This window comes from Falco cherrug, chromosome 5 (assembly GCF_023634085.1).
Source record: "Falco cherrug isolate bFalChe1 chromosome 5, bFalChe1.pri, whole genome shotgun sequence".
Lineage (NCBI taxonomy): Eukaryota > Metazoa > Chordata > Aves > Falconiformes > Falconidae > Falco > Falco cherrug.
Window position 1 is genome coordinate 38,230,146 of NC_073701.1, and position 19,335 is coordinate 38,249,480.

Consider the following 19,335-nt stretch of genomic DNA (forward strand, 5'->3'; position numbering starts at 1 on the left):
TCAGGTGACACATCTAAAGTACTGATATTACATTTGAATTGCTAAGATTGATCCAAAAAGAAAACCGTCTGGCAGAGTCAATATTCCAAATGAGCAGAACAGGTCGTGACAAGACAAAGAAAACCAGGTAGCTTTAAAATTAAGCAAAATATATTTGGAGTTCTCCACGTGACATGTCCCTTCACTAAGGCAAGGGCATCACACTGTGCTGCAGAAACTCAGCTGCTTTTTTAATTTTTTCCTCTCTTTCTTCCAACACACCTATCTGACCTCAGATCCATTCTGTGTGTTTGAGTGGCGAGACAGGCTGCAGCAGTGGGAAAGCTGCAATCACACTGCACCTTCTTTGTGAATGAACAGGGCCAGACCACAGCTACTTTCAGGTCCAGTGGTGATAGGCTGGTGTCACTGAAAGGAAGACTGGTCCCATGATAGGTATCAGCAAGCACAATGGGCCAAGCTTGGTCTGTAACTGCTAAAGCAGAAGAGAAGAAGTTGTTTTCCAGGTAGACTGCCCAATCTCACAAGCAGTTCAGAAAGACAAAAAAAAAAAAAGAATCTACCGGAGATGACTTGGTAGACCATTTTTGCCAAGCTCATGTAGCCATAAAGAGAAAAAATGAAAGGTCTGTCCAAATACTGAACTAGAAGGTTTTCCTCTTCTTCTTTTTCCCACCTGCCACCTTATTCCTGACACCAATAGCTTCTTCTGTGTCATCATCATTATCATTCCGAGATCGTTTCTTCTCTCCCTGCTCCCGCAGCTCCTGCAATGCAATCAAGAGATTGACCGCATTCTGGCACCCGAGGAAATTCATACTACAACAATGAGTAGAGGGACAAGAAGCCAGCACTCACCATTCGAGCAAATCTCTGGGCCTCAGCCACACGCTCTGTCAGCATCATAACTTCTTCCTCTTGCATGGGGAATGCTGGCAGCTTTTTGCCAATCAGGTGTTCAATGCGCTGAAACAGCTCTACATCATACCTGGAAAAACAAGACACCAGCTTGAATCAGCCCTCCTGAGAGTGTTTCAGCTGTCACCACCCACAGACATCACCCCTTATCTCCAGCCCACAGATGCTTGCGCTGATGGCCTCACAAGTCCTTGACTTTTCAGTTTCCAATGCTCTGCCAGTGAGCAGGTGCACAAGAAGCCAGGAGGGAGCCTGGCAGGGACAGCTGGCCCGAACTAGCCAAGGGATATCCCAACATCACAGAACATCACACTTGGCACGTGAACCAGCGGGAGTTGGCCAGAAGGGGCTGATCACTGCTCAGGGACTGGCTGGGTAGGTATCAGCAAATGGTGAGCAATTGTATTGTGCACCACTTGTTTTTCTCCCCTCCTTGGATTTTATTTCTCTCTCTCTCCCTTTTCTCTTCATTACAATTGTTATTCTTACTGATTTTGCTTTATTCCAGTTATTAAACTGTTCTTATCTCAAACCACCAGTTTAACCTTTTTCCAGTTCTCTTCCTCGTCTTACTGGGGACGGGGAACAGGGGGAAAGCAAGCAAGTGGCTACACAGTACTTTGCTTCTGGCTGGGGTTAAACCATGACAATTATACAATCAAGTTATAAACAGTAAGTTCTGCTCATTACATGTCTGCTTTAGAATTTATCTAGACCTTTCTCCCGTCTCAGCCTGGTCTTTGAATTCTTTCCCTTTAACTAAATAAATCCAACTGGCACCCCAAAATGAAAAGCAGTATTTTCTTCTCACCCAGGATGAGGTTAGACATTTTCTGCTCTGAACCACATCTGAGAAGAATAAGTCTATCACATTTTAACACTTACTGTGTGACAAAGGTGATGGATTTGCCAGATCTCCCAGCTCGAGCTGTTCTCCCAACACGATGAATATAATCCTGAAAACAATTTTCTTGATAAGCAATAATATATATGCACCAAACACAAACCAGAAGTTATGAGAAATCAGCCCATGTAATTTTTCTTTAGGAAAGTACAAGAAGATTAGGAGAAAAATACAGCCAGGATTAAATACTCAGGGCCGTGTGCAGCATTAGGATTTGAGAAGATACTGGCTTGTGGAGGCATACCTTTCATTTTAACATTTGAATTCTTCTCTTTAGAAAGATGACTACCAGCTCCAATTACTCAAGATTGCAGGACAGAAGTTATGATGCATGACTTTCCCAATGAACTATCACTTCCTTGGAAAGCTAATATTTAAAGTGAGCCAATTCCTGCATTTTCAGTCTTGGGATCTCATGTTCTACATAGTCGGTGTTCCAGACACACTCTCTGGCAAGTAGATTTAAATTTGGCAAGCACAGTGAAAGGCAGGATCAATGAGAATAATTTGGAAGCATCTGATCTATTAAGCACCTTCTGTTTATATGGTTCTACGCTGTTTTCCAGGTTTTATACTACATTATGGAAATTAAAATACTCCCTTCTCCATGCAGGATCTGTGTGGAGAAAGGAAGCATCATGAGAAAGGATGTGTTCTGTGACATAGTTAGACAAGAGGGAAGGGCACAAAAACCGTAACAATGTCATTCAAGCTACTGCCCCCACCATTACTTTTTTTTTTAAACTTCTGTCCTTTTATAATGTCAGAAGGAGTGTCTTCCAAAGAACCACCAAGCTTTGTTTGCAATGTGTAGTGTCTTTGATCATTCTAAGGAGCAATACCAGTTCCTGAAATGTATGTCAACGGTATGCTTTCCGAAAGTAGTCTGGGAAACAAAGTCACCCCCCTAAGACAATACTATACTTTCCATATGGTATATGGTTAATAACTCACTTTTTTCCAGTTTGCTGTACTATTGTGATATGAAGGTGAAATATATTAAAGACATCTTTCTTGATCAAACTCACACTGAACATAACGGGAGAATTTTTACTTTTGGTTTTGGTGGGTTTGTTGTTGTAGGTTTTTTTTTTGGGTTTTTTTTTTGTTTTTGTTTTTCAAACAGTTTAAAATGTGAAGGCAAATCTGAATCACAGTAACAGAGATTACTACCTGAAACTAGTAATATGTTAAAACTGTTTTCAAAGTCTAGAAGCCCTTTACTGCAATATGGCAAAACACATACTCAGAGCAGAAACACAAAGACACAGAATATCCCTCACTTCCCCTCTTCACTTACAGGAAGTAATTGTTCTACAACTCTAAAAATTTAGTTCTAAAAATCAGTTCTACAATCCAGATGAAGCCACTCAACCAAACTGAGATACCAACTCAGTACATCTTTTAATCTACAGAAGCGTGAACTAGATTTCCTGTTAGCAGAAAAAAGGTGGCTTTTTTCCCTTGTCTAGCTTCACTATGCCCCCTCGTCACCAGAAGCTCTCAGCTGGCACACAAATTAGCTTACCTTAGAGTGTGTAGGAATATCAAAGTTTATCACCACATCAACATGTGGAATGTCCAGACCTCTGCTTGCAACATCAGTAGCCAGCAGAATAGAACGCGCCTTTGCCTTGAACTTGTTCAGAGAGCCCAAGCGTTTATTCTGGAAGAGAGCAGGACAAAAAAGGGAATGAGATAATAATGCTTATTCTGGTTAATATGCTGTTGTTGAAATACTGGTAAAGAAGAACTGAGAAAAACTACTCAAAAATCTCATTTCTCCAGTTTTTTTGAACTATTACAGAACCAGTGGCAGCATTCACATTAGTTCAATTTCTAGGGCTGAGTCCAGTACACTAACTGTGAAACACTCCTTCTGCAAGGTAGTTGTGACTCAGTATGGTGCAGCCCATTTCCCAAGCAACAAGTCTCCTGTCTACTCCATTCTGTGAGGTATGCCCATACCTGACTCATCTGCCCATGGAGAGGAATGGCAGTGAACCCCAGGTTGCGGAGCAGTAGAGCAGTCCTCTGAGTATTGTTACAAGTACTACAGAATATCATGAAAGAGTTTCCAGCTAGTTCATTCAAGATATAAACCAGGTAGCTGTCCTGAAAAGAAACAGAGAGAAAGGGGTGGGGGGTGTGAAGAGATAAACACATATGCCATATTAAAGAGTAAATATAAGCCAGACAAGGTGACAAGATACTGGGCAGCTGTGGGAACAGCAAGACAAGACATAGCCACAAGAGGGAAGAAACAGAAGTGGCATTACCTTGAATTTGGAGGGGATGAAAATGTAGTACTGCTGCAGTTTTTCAACAGTCTGGTATTTGGAAGAAACAGCACATTTAACAGGATTCTTCAGAGCAGCACGCTGGAGTTTTTGAACCTAGGAAGATCAATGTAAGTTAGTACTAGATAGACAGAGATCTTGTCAGAAACCTGTATCATATAGTTTAGTCAACAGTATAGCCTGATGAAAGTAGTAAAGCAGAGTACTCTGCTCTCACCTTCTTAGTCATAGTAGCAGAAAACAGGAATGTCTTCCTGTCTCGAGGAATTACTTTTAATATCTTGTCCACCTGTAAAAATAGAAATGAAATGGAAATGCTGAATACAACAACAATCAAGACATAAGCCTCCTCCAAACATAATGATCGTCCAAACGAAGAATAATGCGTGTGTGCAACTTAGGCTCAGATTTCTGTAGGAACATATTTCCCCTATTCTAAAGGGAAGGTGTAGGCTGCTAGCTTCTTGACAATTAGACAGTGTGAGCTCCAGAAGTCCAGCAACAGTGCAAATATCAGGCAGTATTACTGTTGGAACATGTGTGCGATCGTGTTATACGGTAACTGTGTCTATGTCACATACTCCAGAAGGACCAGTAGATTTCAGAAACAAAATGCCTCCTACTGTCTTGCTGGTGCTCTGCAGGAACTCTCCCAAGTTCTACTCCCAACATAGACTTGTGCAATTATTAGATCTTAGTTAAAATTTGCCATTAATTTCTACAGATCAGCTCTGTGTTTACTATGTGACTGTATGAAGTAATTTTAAAGGGACTCATCTGGTGTTCCAAATTCTTCTTCAAGCAGATTCCTACCTCTGTCTCAAAATCCATGTTAAGGATCCGGTCAGCTTCATCCATCACTAGGAACTTCAGAGCTCTTAAGTTGAAGCCCTTTGTGTTCTCCAGATGATCAACTAGACGGCCAGGCGTTGCTACCAACAAAATCAGGAGAGCAAGTTTAGAATGAAAGCAAAGTAAAAGATCCAAAGAGGCAAGAGTCATCTCTTACAGAAATGGGATCCTTTGCCCAAGAGAAGTAAAGGTAGACAGCTTTGTGGGAAGGACTCTAAGACATCCTCAGAGTGTTTTGAAATAAAGACAAATGGAGTCAGACTCTGAAGAATGCCTTCCCCCCGCCCCTCCCCTAAAGAAAAAACAAATACAAAACAGACTGTAGATGAGCTGTACTAAGGATGAGACCAGTATCTTGAATACTTAAGGAGAATGAAAAACCAATCCAAAGGCAGCCTAGCAGGAATGCTCTGGAATGAGTCTGTAGCAGCAAGACTACTGGTATATACTTCAGAAACATTTAACAATCCAGTACTCAAATCTCAGGACAAAAACAAATGAAGGATGTACCCTTGCTTCTTCCAATGCACACAGCCTTTCAGCACTCTTTCTCTGGAGAACTTCAGTTTGATAATATTCATACCCCACACCCCCAGCATGTTAACTTACCAATTATAACATGGGGTTTCTTGGCTAAGGCCAGAGATTGAGACATCGTGTCAATTCCACCCACAATAACCGCTGCAGAACAAATAGAATACAGTGAGTCTCGTATAGCCCCAGCCAGCTCCTGGCACCATAGTGTTTCCTCCTACTCCAAACCACCCATAACTCTGTATAAATGAAAGGTTACTTCGCTGCATGAGAATTCACTTTATTTTAGCACACCTGACCTTCCCAGGCCTCTTAAGCTGTACAATGAAGTCCTTACTGGCCTTGGGTATTTTGACAGTTGAAGAGCTACAGGCAGAATCTATTCCTTGCAGTGCAACTCAACTGCAAAAAATCTAGGAATTTTAAAAATACCCACAAAGCTTTCATATTTGTAGAGAGTATCTAAAGAACCAATACAGACTGTCTGAAGGAAAGATTAAACTACATCACACTACAAAGTGGAGCTCTATGCGACTGCACTGGACACAAACATATTATTGAGAAGATTCTCTTCTATTTTCATCTTTAACTGTTCAGACTTAAAATGCAGAAGAGATGCAGACTACTCACGAGGAAAGACCATACAGTCTTTTTTCCCAAATCTGATACCAGATCTCTGTCTTCCAGCATCACAAGCTTTTGTCACCTTTTGTTCAACCCTCCACACAAATATTTTCTACTTTTTCCTTTGCAATCTAGAGCTGGAAAACTGCTCTAATAGCACAAAGCTACTTACTACTTTGGACACCAATGGAGGATCCAAGAGCTTCAAACTGCTCTGAGATTTGGAAGGCCAGCTCCCTTGTTGGTGTGAGGACAAGAGCAAATAATCGCTGAGGTGTTTCCAGCAGTGCTTGAAGAATTGGCAAAGCAAAGGCTCCTGTTTTTCCAGAGCCAGTTTCTGCCAGTCCAATGATATCTCTGCCTATAAGGAGCAGCAAAGGTGGCAAAAACTGTTACATATCTAGACCAGAGGAAGAAGCCTTTAAAGCACTGTGCAATAAAGCACTAGAATTCCCTAAAGATAGAAAAACAGAGACACACACAAAGGGTAAAGAACAATGAGCCAACACAAAGAATTTCAGAACACCTTCGTAGAATTTTTAGAATGTGACTTCATCTGTACAATAACCACAGCCTTGAACCTTTCCATTCTCTAGTTAAACTTCTGGCAATATAAGTTTTCATAGAAACCTTAAGTTCAGAAAAAGCTTTGTTTTATTATTTCTCAAATTTGTCTGTCAATTTACAGCCTATTGCTTCTATCTGGGTAAGTATTCTAGACCAATTGTTGTCTGTTTACTGGCTTACAAGGAAATAGATTCCCACGTTTGAGACTTAGGTCATACCAACTACAAGACAACAGCAAACTCCCATTTTGCAAGCCACAACCAATTTGTGCTATTAATTAAGAGAGAAATCTAAACTGGTCTGCAGCAGAAAGGATTGAGACAGCACGTCCTTTGCCCAAACTCCTACGGCTGAAAAGAACACAGTGCCAACAGGCCTTAAACTGGAGAAACTTTCTCAGGAATGCAATCTTACTTTCACCCACCCCACCACCAACCGCCTGCCCCCTCTGCCCCCCCCCCCCCACCTCCAAAAAAAAAAAAAATCTTGTATGGTGAATAAAAGTGTCTTGACAACAGCGAAGTACCAGGACAGAGCAGGACATTGGAAATTTATTCCTATTTTGTCACTACATTGCTCTGTTCCTGCTTCACGGTGTTTTGCTTTTCAAAAAAAAAATATCAAAACAACCAAATACTCTACAGGCAGAAATGTTTGCTGAATTCAGTAATTTATTTTCCTGTAATTCCAGGATGTTTATAGAAAGTGAATGTGGTTTGGTTATTACTGACTCCAAGAATCTTAATTTCAAAGAATTGCCTGCTCACAGCAAAGCAGATTATACAAGTTAAGTAATCAGTCAAGCATGTCCAATTTCAGACACACACTGTAGGTCTCTACCAGAAAAGGCAGAGCCCCAAATCTGTCAGAAGTTTCCTGTGTACCCTTGAGTATTTCAGAAAGAAAACTGTCAATGAGGCCTAGCAGCTCTAACAGCTGACAATAATGTTATTTAACACTGAGTGTCAGAACTACGCAACAGTTGTGAACACTCCAGAATCCGTGTTTGTACCCATTTGAAACTCTGCAATTGCAGGCAGCTATAGGAGAAATTGGTATTCCAAGCTCCAGCTGGGAAGAACATAAGAATGAAGAGAGAATACTTCTACACAGAGATCTTCAATGATCAATAAGTGAGAACACTCTCATCCCTGCCACTTACTTTCCACTCAGTAAAATTAATTCACATAGAGCTCCTGGGGCATTCCCAGATTCGGGATCAGAGAAGCCCACTGCTCACCTTGAAGAGCCACTGGAATAGCCTCAACCTGGATCTTTGTGGGCATCTTCCATCCCAACTGGTCACACGCTTCACACAGGACATCGGTCACTCCCTGAACATTAATAAAAAAAGGGAAACATATCACCAAGGAAACCTAAATTAGATCAAAGTTAAGTTAAATACATGCTGCAACACAGCCAAACTTGTCTCTAGCTGAGACAAACCCCATCAGGCCCTCAATGCAACTACATGAAAGGGCAAGCCGTGATCCCACCTCCACCAGGAACTTCACAGGTTTGTTCAAAACTGTTAGAGGTGACTGGCATCAGTAAGGAACTAGTAATTTTTTCCCTAGCTTACACAAGGAACTTCCCCACCCCACCCCAGCTGTCTCTTATCCCCTCTGCGGATATCCCATGAGCATGGAAAAAGGAAAGCGCCTGTGCAGGTTAGCACTGCTGAACACACAGGCAGCGGCTGAGAAGCCCGGAGTGTTAAGCCTTTCAAGGCCAGCCTCCCTGGGGCACAGGTCCGGCCTCCCCAGACCTGCGGCGCGGGCACAGCACCAGCACCGCCGCCACACCGCGCCCGCGGATCGACGGCGGCGCACGTGTCTGCCCGGCGCACAGCGGCAGCTCCGCCGGGCCCGGGGCCGCCCGTAACCCACGGAGCGCCGCAACCCGGAGCCGTGCCACCGACGAGGCAAGCACGGCGGGGCGGCGGAGGGCACAGCTGGCACACCAGGCTCTGCGAGGAGCTCGTCCCGTCCCGTCCCGCTCCCCCCGGACTGACAGGCGGGGCGGGGACAGGAGAGCTCCTCGGACAGGGGAAGGAGCAGCGGGGCAGAAGCGGCCCCAGCCCGGTCTCACCAGGTCCTTGAAGCTCCGTGGCTCTTCCACCGCCACCTCCGGCGCCTCCACCTGCCCTTCCTCACCTCCTGCCGCCATTTTGATCCGCCCCCTTCCGAGGCAGCGCGGAGGGCGCCGGGAGCCGTGCTCCCCCCTTGGGCGGCGTCATGGGATTTGTAGTTCCGAGGAAAGAGCCAATCGGAGCGGGGGGGCGGGGCTCGAGGGGCCGCGCGCGGCGGCAGCTACTCGTTGGGGCGGGCGCTGTGGTCGCGGCTGTCGGCGGCGGGAGCCGGGCTGGCGCGCGGGGCGGGGCGGGGCCGGGCCGGGCCGGGCCGGGCCGGGCCGGGCGGGGCCGGGCGGGGCCGGCAGCGCCGCGCTGGGAAAGCGCTACGGCCGTGTTAGCGCTGGGGCCGTGGGGTGCGGGCGGCCTCGTGTTCTTGAGCCCAGAAGGTGCCCTCCGCGCTCGGAGGTCAGCAGGGCGCAGCCCTCTGGGAAGCGGCTCTCACGCTCGGGGTACCAAGCGCTGTCGTTTTCTCCTCCTGATGTGAAGGAGCCGCCGTGGGCCGCGTTGCCGTGCCGGTGGAAACATCCTGGCTCTGCGCAAGGCTGTTTAGCAGACACGGGGAGGCCTGTCTTCTAAACGTGTACAAGGCTTGTTTCCTTTAAACTTTATTTGGCTTGTGCTTCTGCAAGGGGATTTGTGTGACGAGTGCTGTGCTTTGCTAAATTGGAGACTGGGGGTGAATTTTCACTGAACTCCAGAGAGCTCTCCGGGGAAGGGGGGGTTACGGAGCTGTATTGGGGTAAGAGCACGCTGAATTGGCTGTGTGAAAACCCACCTGCTTGGCATTAACCACAGCTGGCTGAGGCGCTGGCCTGCAGCTCAGCATTTGCATCGGGCAGTGTGTGTGGTGGTGGTCTTTATTCAGAAACTCTACAGTTGTAAAAGAACGAGACAAAATGAACTGGCCCGGCACGAAAATACAAGAACACATATAAACTTACATATATAATATGTGTAAAGAGCAAATTGACTTCTTCAGAAGTGCTGATATGAAACATTTTGAAGTACTAGTGAAGGTAAAAAAGAAAAATCAAAATCTGTCATTGTTCCACCTTGTTTTCCTGTTCATGGTGATTTCCAAGGTGCAACTTTGAAGTGTCAGAAATGCATAAAATAAACTGAACTGTAGCAACTCACAGCGTTAAATGAGAGTAGAGGGGATGGGAATAGATGAAAGCACTCCCTCAGCTCTCGATTGCTGTTGTGATGACAGCAGCAGGCAGGGAGCCTGCAAGTACCCAGTGAGAGGTGAAAATGGTGATGAATTTACTGCCCTTCCAGGGAGAGCAGCAGCAAAATATCATATCACCATGATAATTCCTGAGCTCGTTGGTTTCCATCTGGTCTGGATGCAGCCTCTCTGATTTGTAGTCCCAATGCTGGTTGCAGCAGGTCAGCCTCGCGGCAAAGTGAACCTCCTTTGTTTTATGAAAAAGAATGCTACCACATCAAAGAGCTTGGGCTTTGGAAGGACAGCAGGGCCAACTGCAAAATGGAACTCATGGCTGCAATCATGACCAGACCTCCCTCTATCTTGCTGGTTGGAAAGCCCAGCTGGGTGTGCTCACAGTGGAAATGCTGACGTACCAGAGCATCTGTCACTGGATTCCAAGTGTGCCATTTCCTCTGCTTCCAGAACAATGAGGAAAGTGAGAGGAAATCCAAACAAACTCGCTGTGTGACAGGGAAAGGAGAGGAAACCTGAAACAATTCACTGAGCAGCAGTGGAAATGAAACTGCTGCATCCCACTGTGCTCAGGAGCAATGACTTTAAAATAATAAATTAAATGTTAAAATACCACAACCAACAAGAAAAAACCTCCAAGAAACACCCAGTGTAGATGCTAGTTATGACCATATGTTTCAAAAATTACGTCAGTCTGAGCTGTGAACTTGTTAGTGCTAAAGGTTAAGCTTGGCCAGAACTTAGACATGAACCCTTGTAAGGGTCACTGGGATGACTCAGGAAATGGAGTCAGGGATGTGACAGGAAGTCAGTGCTTGCAGTTCTTTGTTGAATTCGTTGCCCATATAATACTGTAGGTGCTGTTTTGGTGGGGAGCAGGGTGGAGCAATTCTGTTCTGGTAAAATTCCGGTTTGGGTAATTCCCTTTTGTCAGCAGATGTATTTGAATAAAAGTTCCCACCTGTCCTAAACTGCTCTTGGGAGCACTCGTGATAAAAGAAGTACTGCTTCTAAATGGTGATTCCCTTTTTGTGCTTTTCAGCACAGTACACTGCAGATTATATTGGATTTAGAAATTTTCACTCTAGGGCTTTTAGACTCAGCTTTTGACCAAATATGTTCCTAGCCCTACTGCATGTTACAAGCTGTCTTCCTTAAGGGGGACAGGGTGGGAGCATCCACAGCAGATGAATTTTAGTGCAGGTATAAGGCAAACTATTTCATAAGGGATGCATAATAAGACAGGATGTACAGCGTGTATGGTAAATGGTCCTGTCTACCCACTGAGATGCCTAGAGAGAGGCTGTTGGGATATCCTGATTCCCTGACTATATTCGGGATTCTTTGTCACAGACATCTTTTATTATGCTTTCAAAACATGCTATGGGACTTTATGGTAAAATGATATCTGCGTTTCTGCTTCACTATTGAATCATTTCTCCCTGCAGCAGGGGAATTTATTTTCAATAAAAGGGAAGTAAAAATGGCATCAGGAGGCCAGGCTTTATAACTGCCAGCCCAGGCTAAACATCAAATCACATGTACTCTTCTCCCCCTGCTGCCTAGCTGCCAAAGGAAGGGTTGTTCCACCAGCACATCTACTACTTTGAAGGGTAAATAGCATAACTACTAGCAAAAAAAAGCTGCTTATCAAAGACACTCCCCCCAAATGTTGCTTGTGACTCTAAGGGAGTCATGATATTGGAACTAAGCCAATACTGATGCTGGACTAGGTGCACCCCTGTCCCAGCCCAGGTCACTTGCTTCTAGTGCTTTCTTGGTACCAGCTCTGGTGGTCATCTGACCCAGCAGTGAGCTGTTTCAGTGAGCAAAAGGAGTAAGAAATTAATCTTACCCCCAAATACGGTAGATTTCTGCCAGCACAGCTCCCAGAGCTGGCTCTCCAGGATATTGCATGAGATCCAGTGCTGACTTCATGGGAAGAGACAGGACAGTATGTCTGGAGCTGAGTGAGGAGGATTTGACCACCTCCTGCCCTGTCTGCTAGCTGCTAGATCAAGTGTATCTGAGGTGTGAGGGCACAGACTTAGACTCACAGGACAACCTAGCTTAGAAGGTGTCCAAGAGCACTGAATGGGTTTTGGAGCAAACTAAGTCACATTGCTCCTGTGACTTGTGTAGGACTACAGATCTTCCAGCCTGTGGGCCCCGCTGTCTGCCTGAGCCTGCCTTTGCATTCCTAGCAAAACCTGGAGAGGGAAGTGTGGTAGCTTGGTCTCAATTACATGTGCACAGCAGCACTCTGCAACAACCCAAATCCTGACTTTGAAGGGTTAGCCTACAGGAAAACAGAACAGAAGCAGGATTTTTTGCCTGTGTGGCTGAGACTGGAAGCAAAAGTATCTGATTCATCACCAGCTGCTAAAACAGTGGCTGTGATTGCAGTGCTGGACTGTGCTGAGCAGAGCAAACCAACCCTTGTGAGCTATCAAATTTAGATCTTTCTGCTAGTCAGATTAGTTCATTCAGAGCTGTTGTTGTTCCTGTGTTGTCCCCTCTGTGTGGACATGTGGATGAAGCTGCATTGCCAGAAAACTGGGGAGGAGGTAGGAGAAGTATGTTATATAATTTTCCCTGTGATGACAAAACTGGGCATCTCAGAGGTATGGTTAAGTGGTAACTGATCTGATGGAGTTCGCTGGTGATACGCTGGAGCACTAGGGAAAATTTTGCATCATGTCTGCCTTTGCACAGCGTGCAGTTCACACTCTAAAACCATACTTACATGCTCATACATATGTGCCTCTGCATCTGTGTCAGAGACCAATATCCACAGCATACATGGGCTAGTGTGCACACCAGGATATATACTCACAGAGACAAACACATAAACTCATACACAAATGCCAGCTCTGTTGCATGGAGCTGATGACCTCACTTTTCATACTTGCCTTCTGAACATGTCCAGCTGCTCATATTGATCCCCTAGCTCCAGTGCCTGGAGCATGAAATCAAGCAGGGTGAGCCAGGGGTCAGAAATGTGATCACATGCAGGCGTGCAGAAACACATCGACACAAAAGTGCTTCATATTAATTTAATCGAACCAGTAGTGTATTTGTTCATTTCTGGCAAACAGGCATGGGCATTACAAGCATCTGACTCACACTCTGAAGGATCAAAACTTTTGTTCTTATGTGTAAAAACAAATGTTGATGTGACAAGAGGAAGAGACAAAAAGGACAAGGGTTCAAGCTTTGTGAGATGAAGTGTTGCTCTTCCTAAGAGTTTGATCGATGTTTTAGAATTACAGAGTGGGTTTCCTGATAATTTTAATTCATGTGTCTGCAGGGAAGTTTCTCTTACCCATTGAGGCATACTTGTGGAGGTGAAATTATCCCTGCATTAACTCCTTCAGTTGTCTCAAGCTAGTTTCTGGGGTTTCTGCCTTATACCTCTTCCAGGTACTGACGTGATCCCTGTCATCACAGTACTTGAGCACTTTTCAATATTTGTCCCAGAAACATCCTTGTGAGGCAGGGAAGTGCTACTATCCCCATTTTTAGACAGAGAACCGAGGCACTGAAAGGTCAAAAATCATAAAGGATGTATTTAGCAGATCAGTCACTTGAAACAGGGTCCCAGTCCTTCCTCCTGTTTCGTAAGTGCTCTGCCTCTGAATCATCCTATTCCTCTGCACCCCTCTTGAGTGTTAGTACCAGTACATATTTTGCTAACACAAAGCCTTCCCTGGGAAGCATTAGTAGGAATATGTGTAGCTCTCCATGAGTGCTGCCTCCTCCCTCACAGACGAACCACTGTGGGTCTCACAGGCTGCTCAACTGCATGGAGAGTGGTACTCCCACCTCTCAGATGTGCTCCTATAACAGCTGGGCTCCAGCTCAGACCAGTAACACCAACCTATGCTTCTGTCCTTGCTGCAATAGATAACTGCTTTCTTCCACCAGTGCCCTGAGGCAGGCTCTCATCCCAGGGTCACTGACCTGTCCTTCTCCCTGTTTTTGTTCTGCAGATCTGTTGTCACTCATTGACCATGTTTCACCTATTTTATAACTACCAGCATTCAGGCCATGCTTTCCTTTTTGTACATGGACTTGCCCTCCCTCACAGCCAAAGAACAGGTGACTTGCTCTCACATGCCACAGACTTGCTTTGCCTCTAAGAACAGCTTCTTTCCTTTGGAGCAGAGGCCTCCTTTTTAAAAGAAAAAAACCCCAAACATATTTAAATACAATATCAAAACCTTAAAAATAATCCTGTAAATATGTAAATAAATAGAACACAAACACATCTCTCATATAAATCACAACATCACAGTTCTCAGCCTAGAGAGGTTTCTTCAAAAGGGATTACGATTTCTGGCCCTGCTGTTTCACCCTGGGATGATGAGCCATCCACACAGCCTGTCATATATGGACCTGCTTCCTTCAACAGCCTTTCCAGATGTACCTTGGTAATGGGACTGTACTTCACTGGAAGCTGGCAGCTGCTGGCTTTTTGAGGGTAGCCCAGCCCTTTTACCACTTACAAATTCATATGTTATTTACGAATCAAGTTCAATCAGCACTAGGACTGCAGGGATTTCATCAGCCTCCTGACCCACTTATTTTTTTGCTGCCTTGAGGAAGCAGAGCCAAGGAGATGGCTGGAGAAACATGGGTCTGAGGAATGGCCACCTACTCCTGCCATTAGGCTTTGGGATCTGCTTCTGTCTACACAATAGTCTGTGTGTCCATCATATTCTCCAACTTTAATCAGGTGGCTGCTGTCGGTGGAGTGTGCGTGTGTGTAAGCTTTAGCTTCCGATCAGGAAGGAGTTTGTGTTCAGATATAGGTAAGGCACATGAGAGATGTGATCATCTGTTTGGATTAGCACCACCAATATTATGACAGCAACAGGTAGCAGTGCTAATGGTGACAATTAATAATGTAATGTCTCCAAGACCAGTTCGTAACTATGGGACAAACACTGTTTCAGCTGGATGGCCTTGGGATCTCAGCAGTTGTTTTAGCACCCAAGTTGAGTCTCCTCGTGCATGGGGAAAGCTTTGTCCTGGACTCAAGAAGTTCACAGACTTCATCCATTGCCCTGGTGCAGGTCTCAAGGTTGGCAGCCAGCTTCTGGATTTTGGCTTTCAGCACAGCCTGGCTCACTTTTGTGACCTCCTTTGTGTATTCTGGCACGAGGAAGCTGTGGGAGCCGCAGAAGACCATGAAGCAGACGGAGTTATATAGCAAGATGGAGGCCCTCTTCTCCGACTGGCACAGTGTGGGGTCCCCTGGGCCCTGCCCCCGGCGGAGGAACTCCAGGCAGCCAAGGATTTCCCTCATCTGTTTCCGACAAGTCATTGCGATTTCCTGCACCTTCTTCACCTCCCGGGAATTGCAGAGCACTAAGGAGAGATCGGAGGTGATGCTGACAGCCCCCCCAGCAGTGGCCAGGCCCAGACCCACAGCGGATGCCAGGAGAGAGGCTCCCAGTGTTGCCGGGCTCAGGGACAGCCCCACAATGGCTGTGACTGCTCCCGCGGCTGTCAGGGTGCTCCCGCTGATGTTGGCAATCAGGGACCTTTTGCGGAGCTTGCTGAGTTTACGAGCCGCCTTGTGAAGGTGAGCAATCTGGCCACGTAGCCTCCGTCTCTGATCCAGCAGTGCTGTGTGGAAGTGGTGTGTGGGGTCTAGCATCTGGGGGAAGGCAGCACCATTTCTCTCCATGGTCTCTGTCCAGGAACAGAAAAAGCTGGGTTGGGATTTATGTTAAACCCCCCCATGAGACATGCTCAGCCCGGACCACCATTTCAAGGATGGCATCCAGCCAATTTTTTTTCTTCACTCAGCTACATAAAGGGTTTGCTGTCTGCACACACATACACACTCACGTACACACACACGTGCACGTACGCACTTGTACATTAAATTACCATATTCCACTGTAACTTTCAGACAGAGGAACTCTTGAATGTTTTTCTTGTTCCCCAAGAGGACTAAAATATCTTAAGGGCTGGGGTCAGAGGTGCTGTTGTTACTACCTCTGTGAAGACACAAAGTGTCTCTTCCAACCCTGAGGACAGAAATTACCTAGAGATTGAGTGACTCAGTTCCCAGAGTAGTAATGCTGCCAGAACTACTCTGTGGTCCCCATGATAAGATTCAGAGGATCTGCAGTATTCAAGGGCATCTTTCACAAGAAAGGCCATGCACTGAGAGGGTGAAAGCCACCCATCCCAGGCTGCTATTTAGGGGTCATTTCCCATTAAAGAAGGACAGAGGGAAACTGCTGAGGGGAGTCAACGTCTGTTTTTTCCATCTAGGAGGTGAGAGGCTTATTGATGCCTCAGATGGGTATTGTGAACATCCTTCCTTTCTTTAAGCCTAAGCAACTCAAGGTCCTGCAGCATTTTTTTCCTATTTTAACCTGGTCTGCACAATGGTGCGAACCCTTGTTCTGTGGTGCTTAGTCCAGCCTGAGGTGGTGGATCTCCAGTGACAGTGGCAGGGAGGCCTATGGACCTTGTTTAAGAGGTTCATAAAGGGCACACCAGAAAAATGAGCCCACTTTCAGTGCACGCTCCCTTGGGGATGGGGCAGTAGGGGAAATACAGGCACCTGTGAATAGAAACTGCCTGAAAACCGCTGGCTATGGCAACCTTCACTGGCAAGATAGCAGGAGAGTGTCTTCCCTTCTAGAAGGTGAATCTTCCGGGTTTTGGTGCTAGGCAATTTCTGTTTGCTCTCTCTGTTCTATGTCATGTCACAAGGGTAGAAAAAATATTCTACTAAGTATTTGCATAAGGCTGCAAAGTGCTTTACAAAGGAAGCCAGCATCCTTAACACTGCTTACATATACAGCAACTGGACGAGGGAGGCAACAGAAGTGATGTAGCATTGCCTGTTGTCTGGTGGGAGCAGAGCTTTTGTGCTCCACCGCACTGCACTGTGCACAGAGCTGTGCTGCCTCTGCACCTAGCAAAGTCTAGCCATAGAGCTAAGAAGCTTTTTGCAGTCCATAATGCCCTCCTAGCCAAAAGAAGTCTCTGCAGCAGAAAAAACCCTGTCCCAGAGCAAATTAAACAAAACTATTCATTGCTGCAGCCACCTTTGCAGTTCTAAGTCTTCGGTGGTGGTGGTGCCTGATCCCTCACACGGACACATTGCATAGTTAGGATCCTTGGGGATTTCATTCTGCAGAATCCTTGTGTTTGAGAAGGAGGAAGCCTCCTACCATAAAGAGTCTTTCCATCCCAAAGTGTGTAAGTAAATAATTCTCACGGCAATTTTCTTCCCTTCTGCTTGTCCTAATCCATCTCACACAGAATCCTTTAGGACCTACCCCTATGCCATTCAGAACAATGACCCCAGTCTCTTTTGGTATCATCAGGCCATTTGAGCCACTTAGTACATTGTGCTTTTCTTAGCTGGAGGCAGTGTCCTCTCATTTTTTATGCTATAGTCAGAGATTAAGCTGAAAGCACAAGGGCTAACACTAAGCTAAACGGATACTGGCATTGAAATTAGTAATGAGTATAACATCAATAACTTAACAAGAGATCAATATGATGATCATTAAATACATTGATTCCTGTAGCCTCTTAACAATTTGTTCTGCAGATTTTCTTGCTGAGAACAGTCTTAGGTAATAACAGTGATCATCTCACTTGGTTAAAAGAACAGTCATTCAATATATAGCATAAGCTGTACAGTGATGCATATCTTTTGAATATACTGATTTATGCCAGCGTAAAGGAAAACAGAACCAACTCCTGCTCTTAAAGAAAAACCTCCCCAACAATAAAGGCATACATTGCTCCAAACCTGCAAATGCTTTCCTAATATAGTCCTCAGAAACACTTGAAAAAAACACTGGTTCAAACTTACCTTTAGTTTCCAGCTGACCTCCCCAAAGACAAATTTGATCTGTTTCTGGAGGAGACCAATTTATAGCTCCTGTGGACCAATTGCTGTGATGGGAATGCTTTGCCTCATACTGGGAGTTTGCCATTTCCTGCTCTCCCTTGTGCAGAAGGATGTGACATACTGGAAAGTGACCTGCGGGACAGCGAGCACACATCATGTTCAGGAAACGATCCCTGCAAATGAACATTGTGTGTTCGCTTTTCCTGAAGTGTAGGGGGAAAAAAATTTTAAAATCTCAGCCTATTTCTGGTGCTGAGCTAGTGCAGTCATTCCCCCCAGGGAACAGTTGCCTTTCCTTTCCCTGAAATAGCAACTGACTTTACTCTGTGCTGGAGCTGCCAATTGCTTGATGACTGAAGAGTCCCCCTGCCACATGTCTCGAGCTAGTGGAACCTCAGTCAGGCAGCTACTTCATTCAAGGTCAGTTTACTTTTGAAATCCCAGTTCTTTGGGACAATCGTGTGACTGGCTGGAGCACAGCAGTGCTGTGCGAGTGCTGCAGTGGTGCTCTGCTCGTTAAAAGGGAAGCAGCTCTACAGCAAGATGATTGCTCTGAATTCCCATCCCTTCTCCTTCGGAGTAGGTAAAACCATGCAGCATCCTGCAAAAGGAGTGTTCTCCCTGTGTTTTTGCTGTTTCTTACCATGGACACCATGGTAGTTGAGAAACAACCGTGTTGTTTTCCTAAGGTGCCTGCCCAGCCACCAATGATCAGAAAGAAAGGGTCATTGGGGTGCCCTCTTTTGCTGCCTGCTGTTTCTTGGCAGTTGTGCCCACATACAGATGTGGCCAGAGGGAGGAAGTGATGAAGGTGGTGGGGAGGAACAGCCTAAGTGACACTCCTGGCGCTGCTTTTCACACTGAGCCAGGGCCGGCTTTAATCAAAGACAGAATCTTTGGATGGGTTCAGGAAAAAAAGGATTTTTTGGTGGCACTAAGTGGTGCAGCACACCTTAGACCAAAGTAGCATGTGTCCTTATTGACACAGGGCCTGTGGTTGCCAGATATCAGTTTTGAGCAGTTCTGCTTGAAGATGGGCCATCTGTTTCTCTTCAGGGCTGTTTGTTGACAGGGAACCTCTGATTGTGCCCTAGTGTCCCCCTGGTCTGGCTAATCTGAAGGCTACCTAGCTGTCAGTGAGTGGTGAGGCTTTACTATTGAATGTGTGAGGTGCGTAGCCACACAATTGCTGGAGCTGACCTTAGGAAGGAACCAGGACTGAGAGCCAGCAGGCAGGGAGAGGCAAAGGCTAGGATTATTCATTGCAATGTCAGCTTGGCTTTAGATCATCTTAAAATGGCTGTGAAACAGTATATCAAGTGTTTTGTCAGAGGTGGGCCTGCACGAGATGGCACATGCATGAGTAAACAAATAGTATTGAAGAGCTACTTTAACCTGTCACAGAACTGAAAAGACAAAACA

The 19,335-nt window shown here is 45.6% G+C and overlaps 2 protein-coding genes across 2 annotated transcripts; both read right to left on the minus strand.

The window, feature by feature from the left end:
• Positions 1-128: 128 nt before the first annotated feature.
• On the minus strand, positions 129-8,910 carry DDX47 (DEAD-box helicase 47). The gene is made up of 12 exons (XM_055710719.1): positions 8,791-8,910; positions 7,940-8,033; positions 6,305-6,493; positions 5,584-5,655; positions 4,936-5,054; positions 4,340-4,411; positions 4,102-4,218; positions 3,791-3,937; positions 3,351-3,488; positions 1,804-1,874; positions 859-988; positions 129-767 (listed from the first exon to the last, which is right to left on the minus strand). The coding sequence occupies exons 1-12, from the start codon at positions 8,866-8,868 to the stop codon at positions 645-647; spliced, it is 1,350 nt and encodes a 449-aa protein (XP_055566694.1). The 5' UTR covers positions 8,869-8,910; the 3' UTR covers positions 129-644.
• Positions 8,911-13,061: 4,151 nt separating this feature from the next.
• APOLD1 (apolipoprotein L domain containing 1) lies at positions 13,062-17,970 on the minus strand. The gene is made up of 2 exons (XM_027808407.2): positions 17,875-17,970; positions 13,062-15,719 (listed from the first exon to the last, which is right to left on the minus strand). Exon 2 carries the CDS (start codon positions 15,712-15,714, stop codon positions 14,974-14,976), a length of 741 nt encoding a protein of 246 aa, XP_027664208.1. The 5' UTR covers positions 15,715-15,719; positions 17,875-17,970; the 3' UTR covers positions 13,062-14,973.
• Between the last annotated feature and the right edge of the window lie 1,365 nt (positions 17,971-19,335).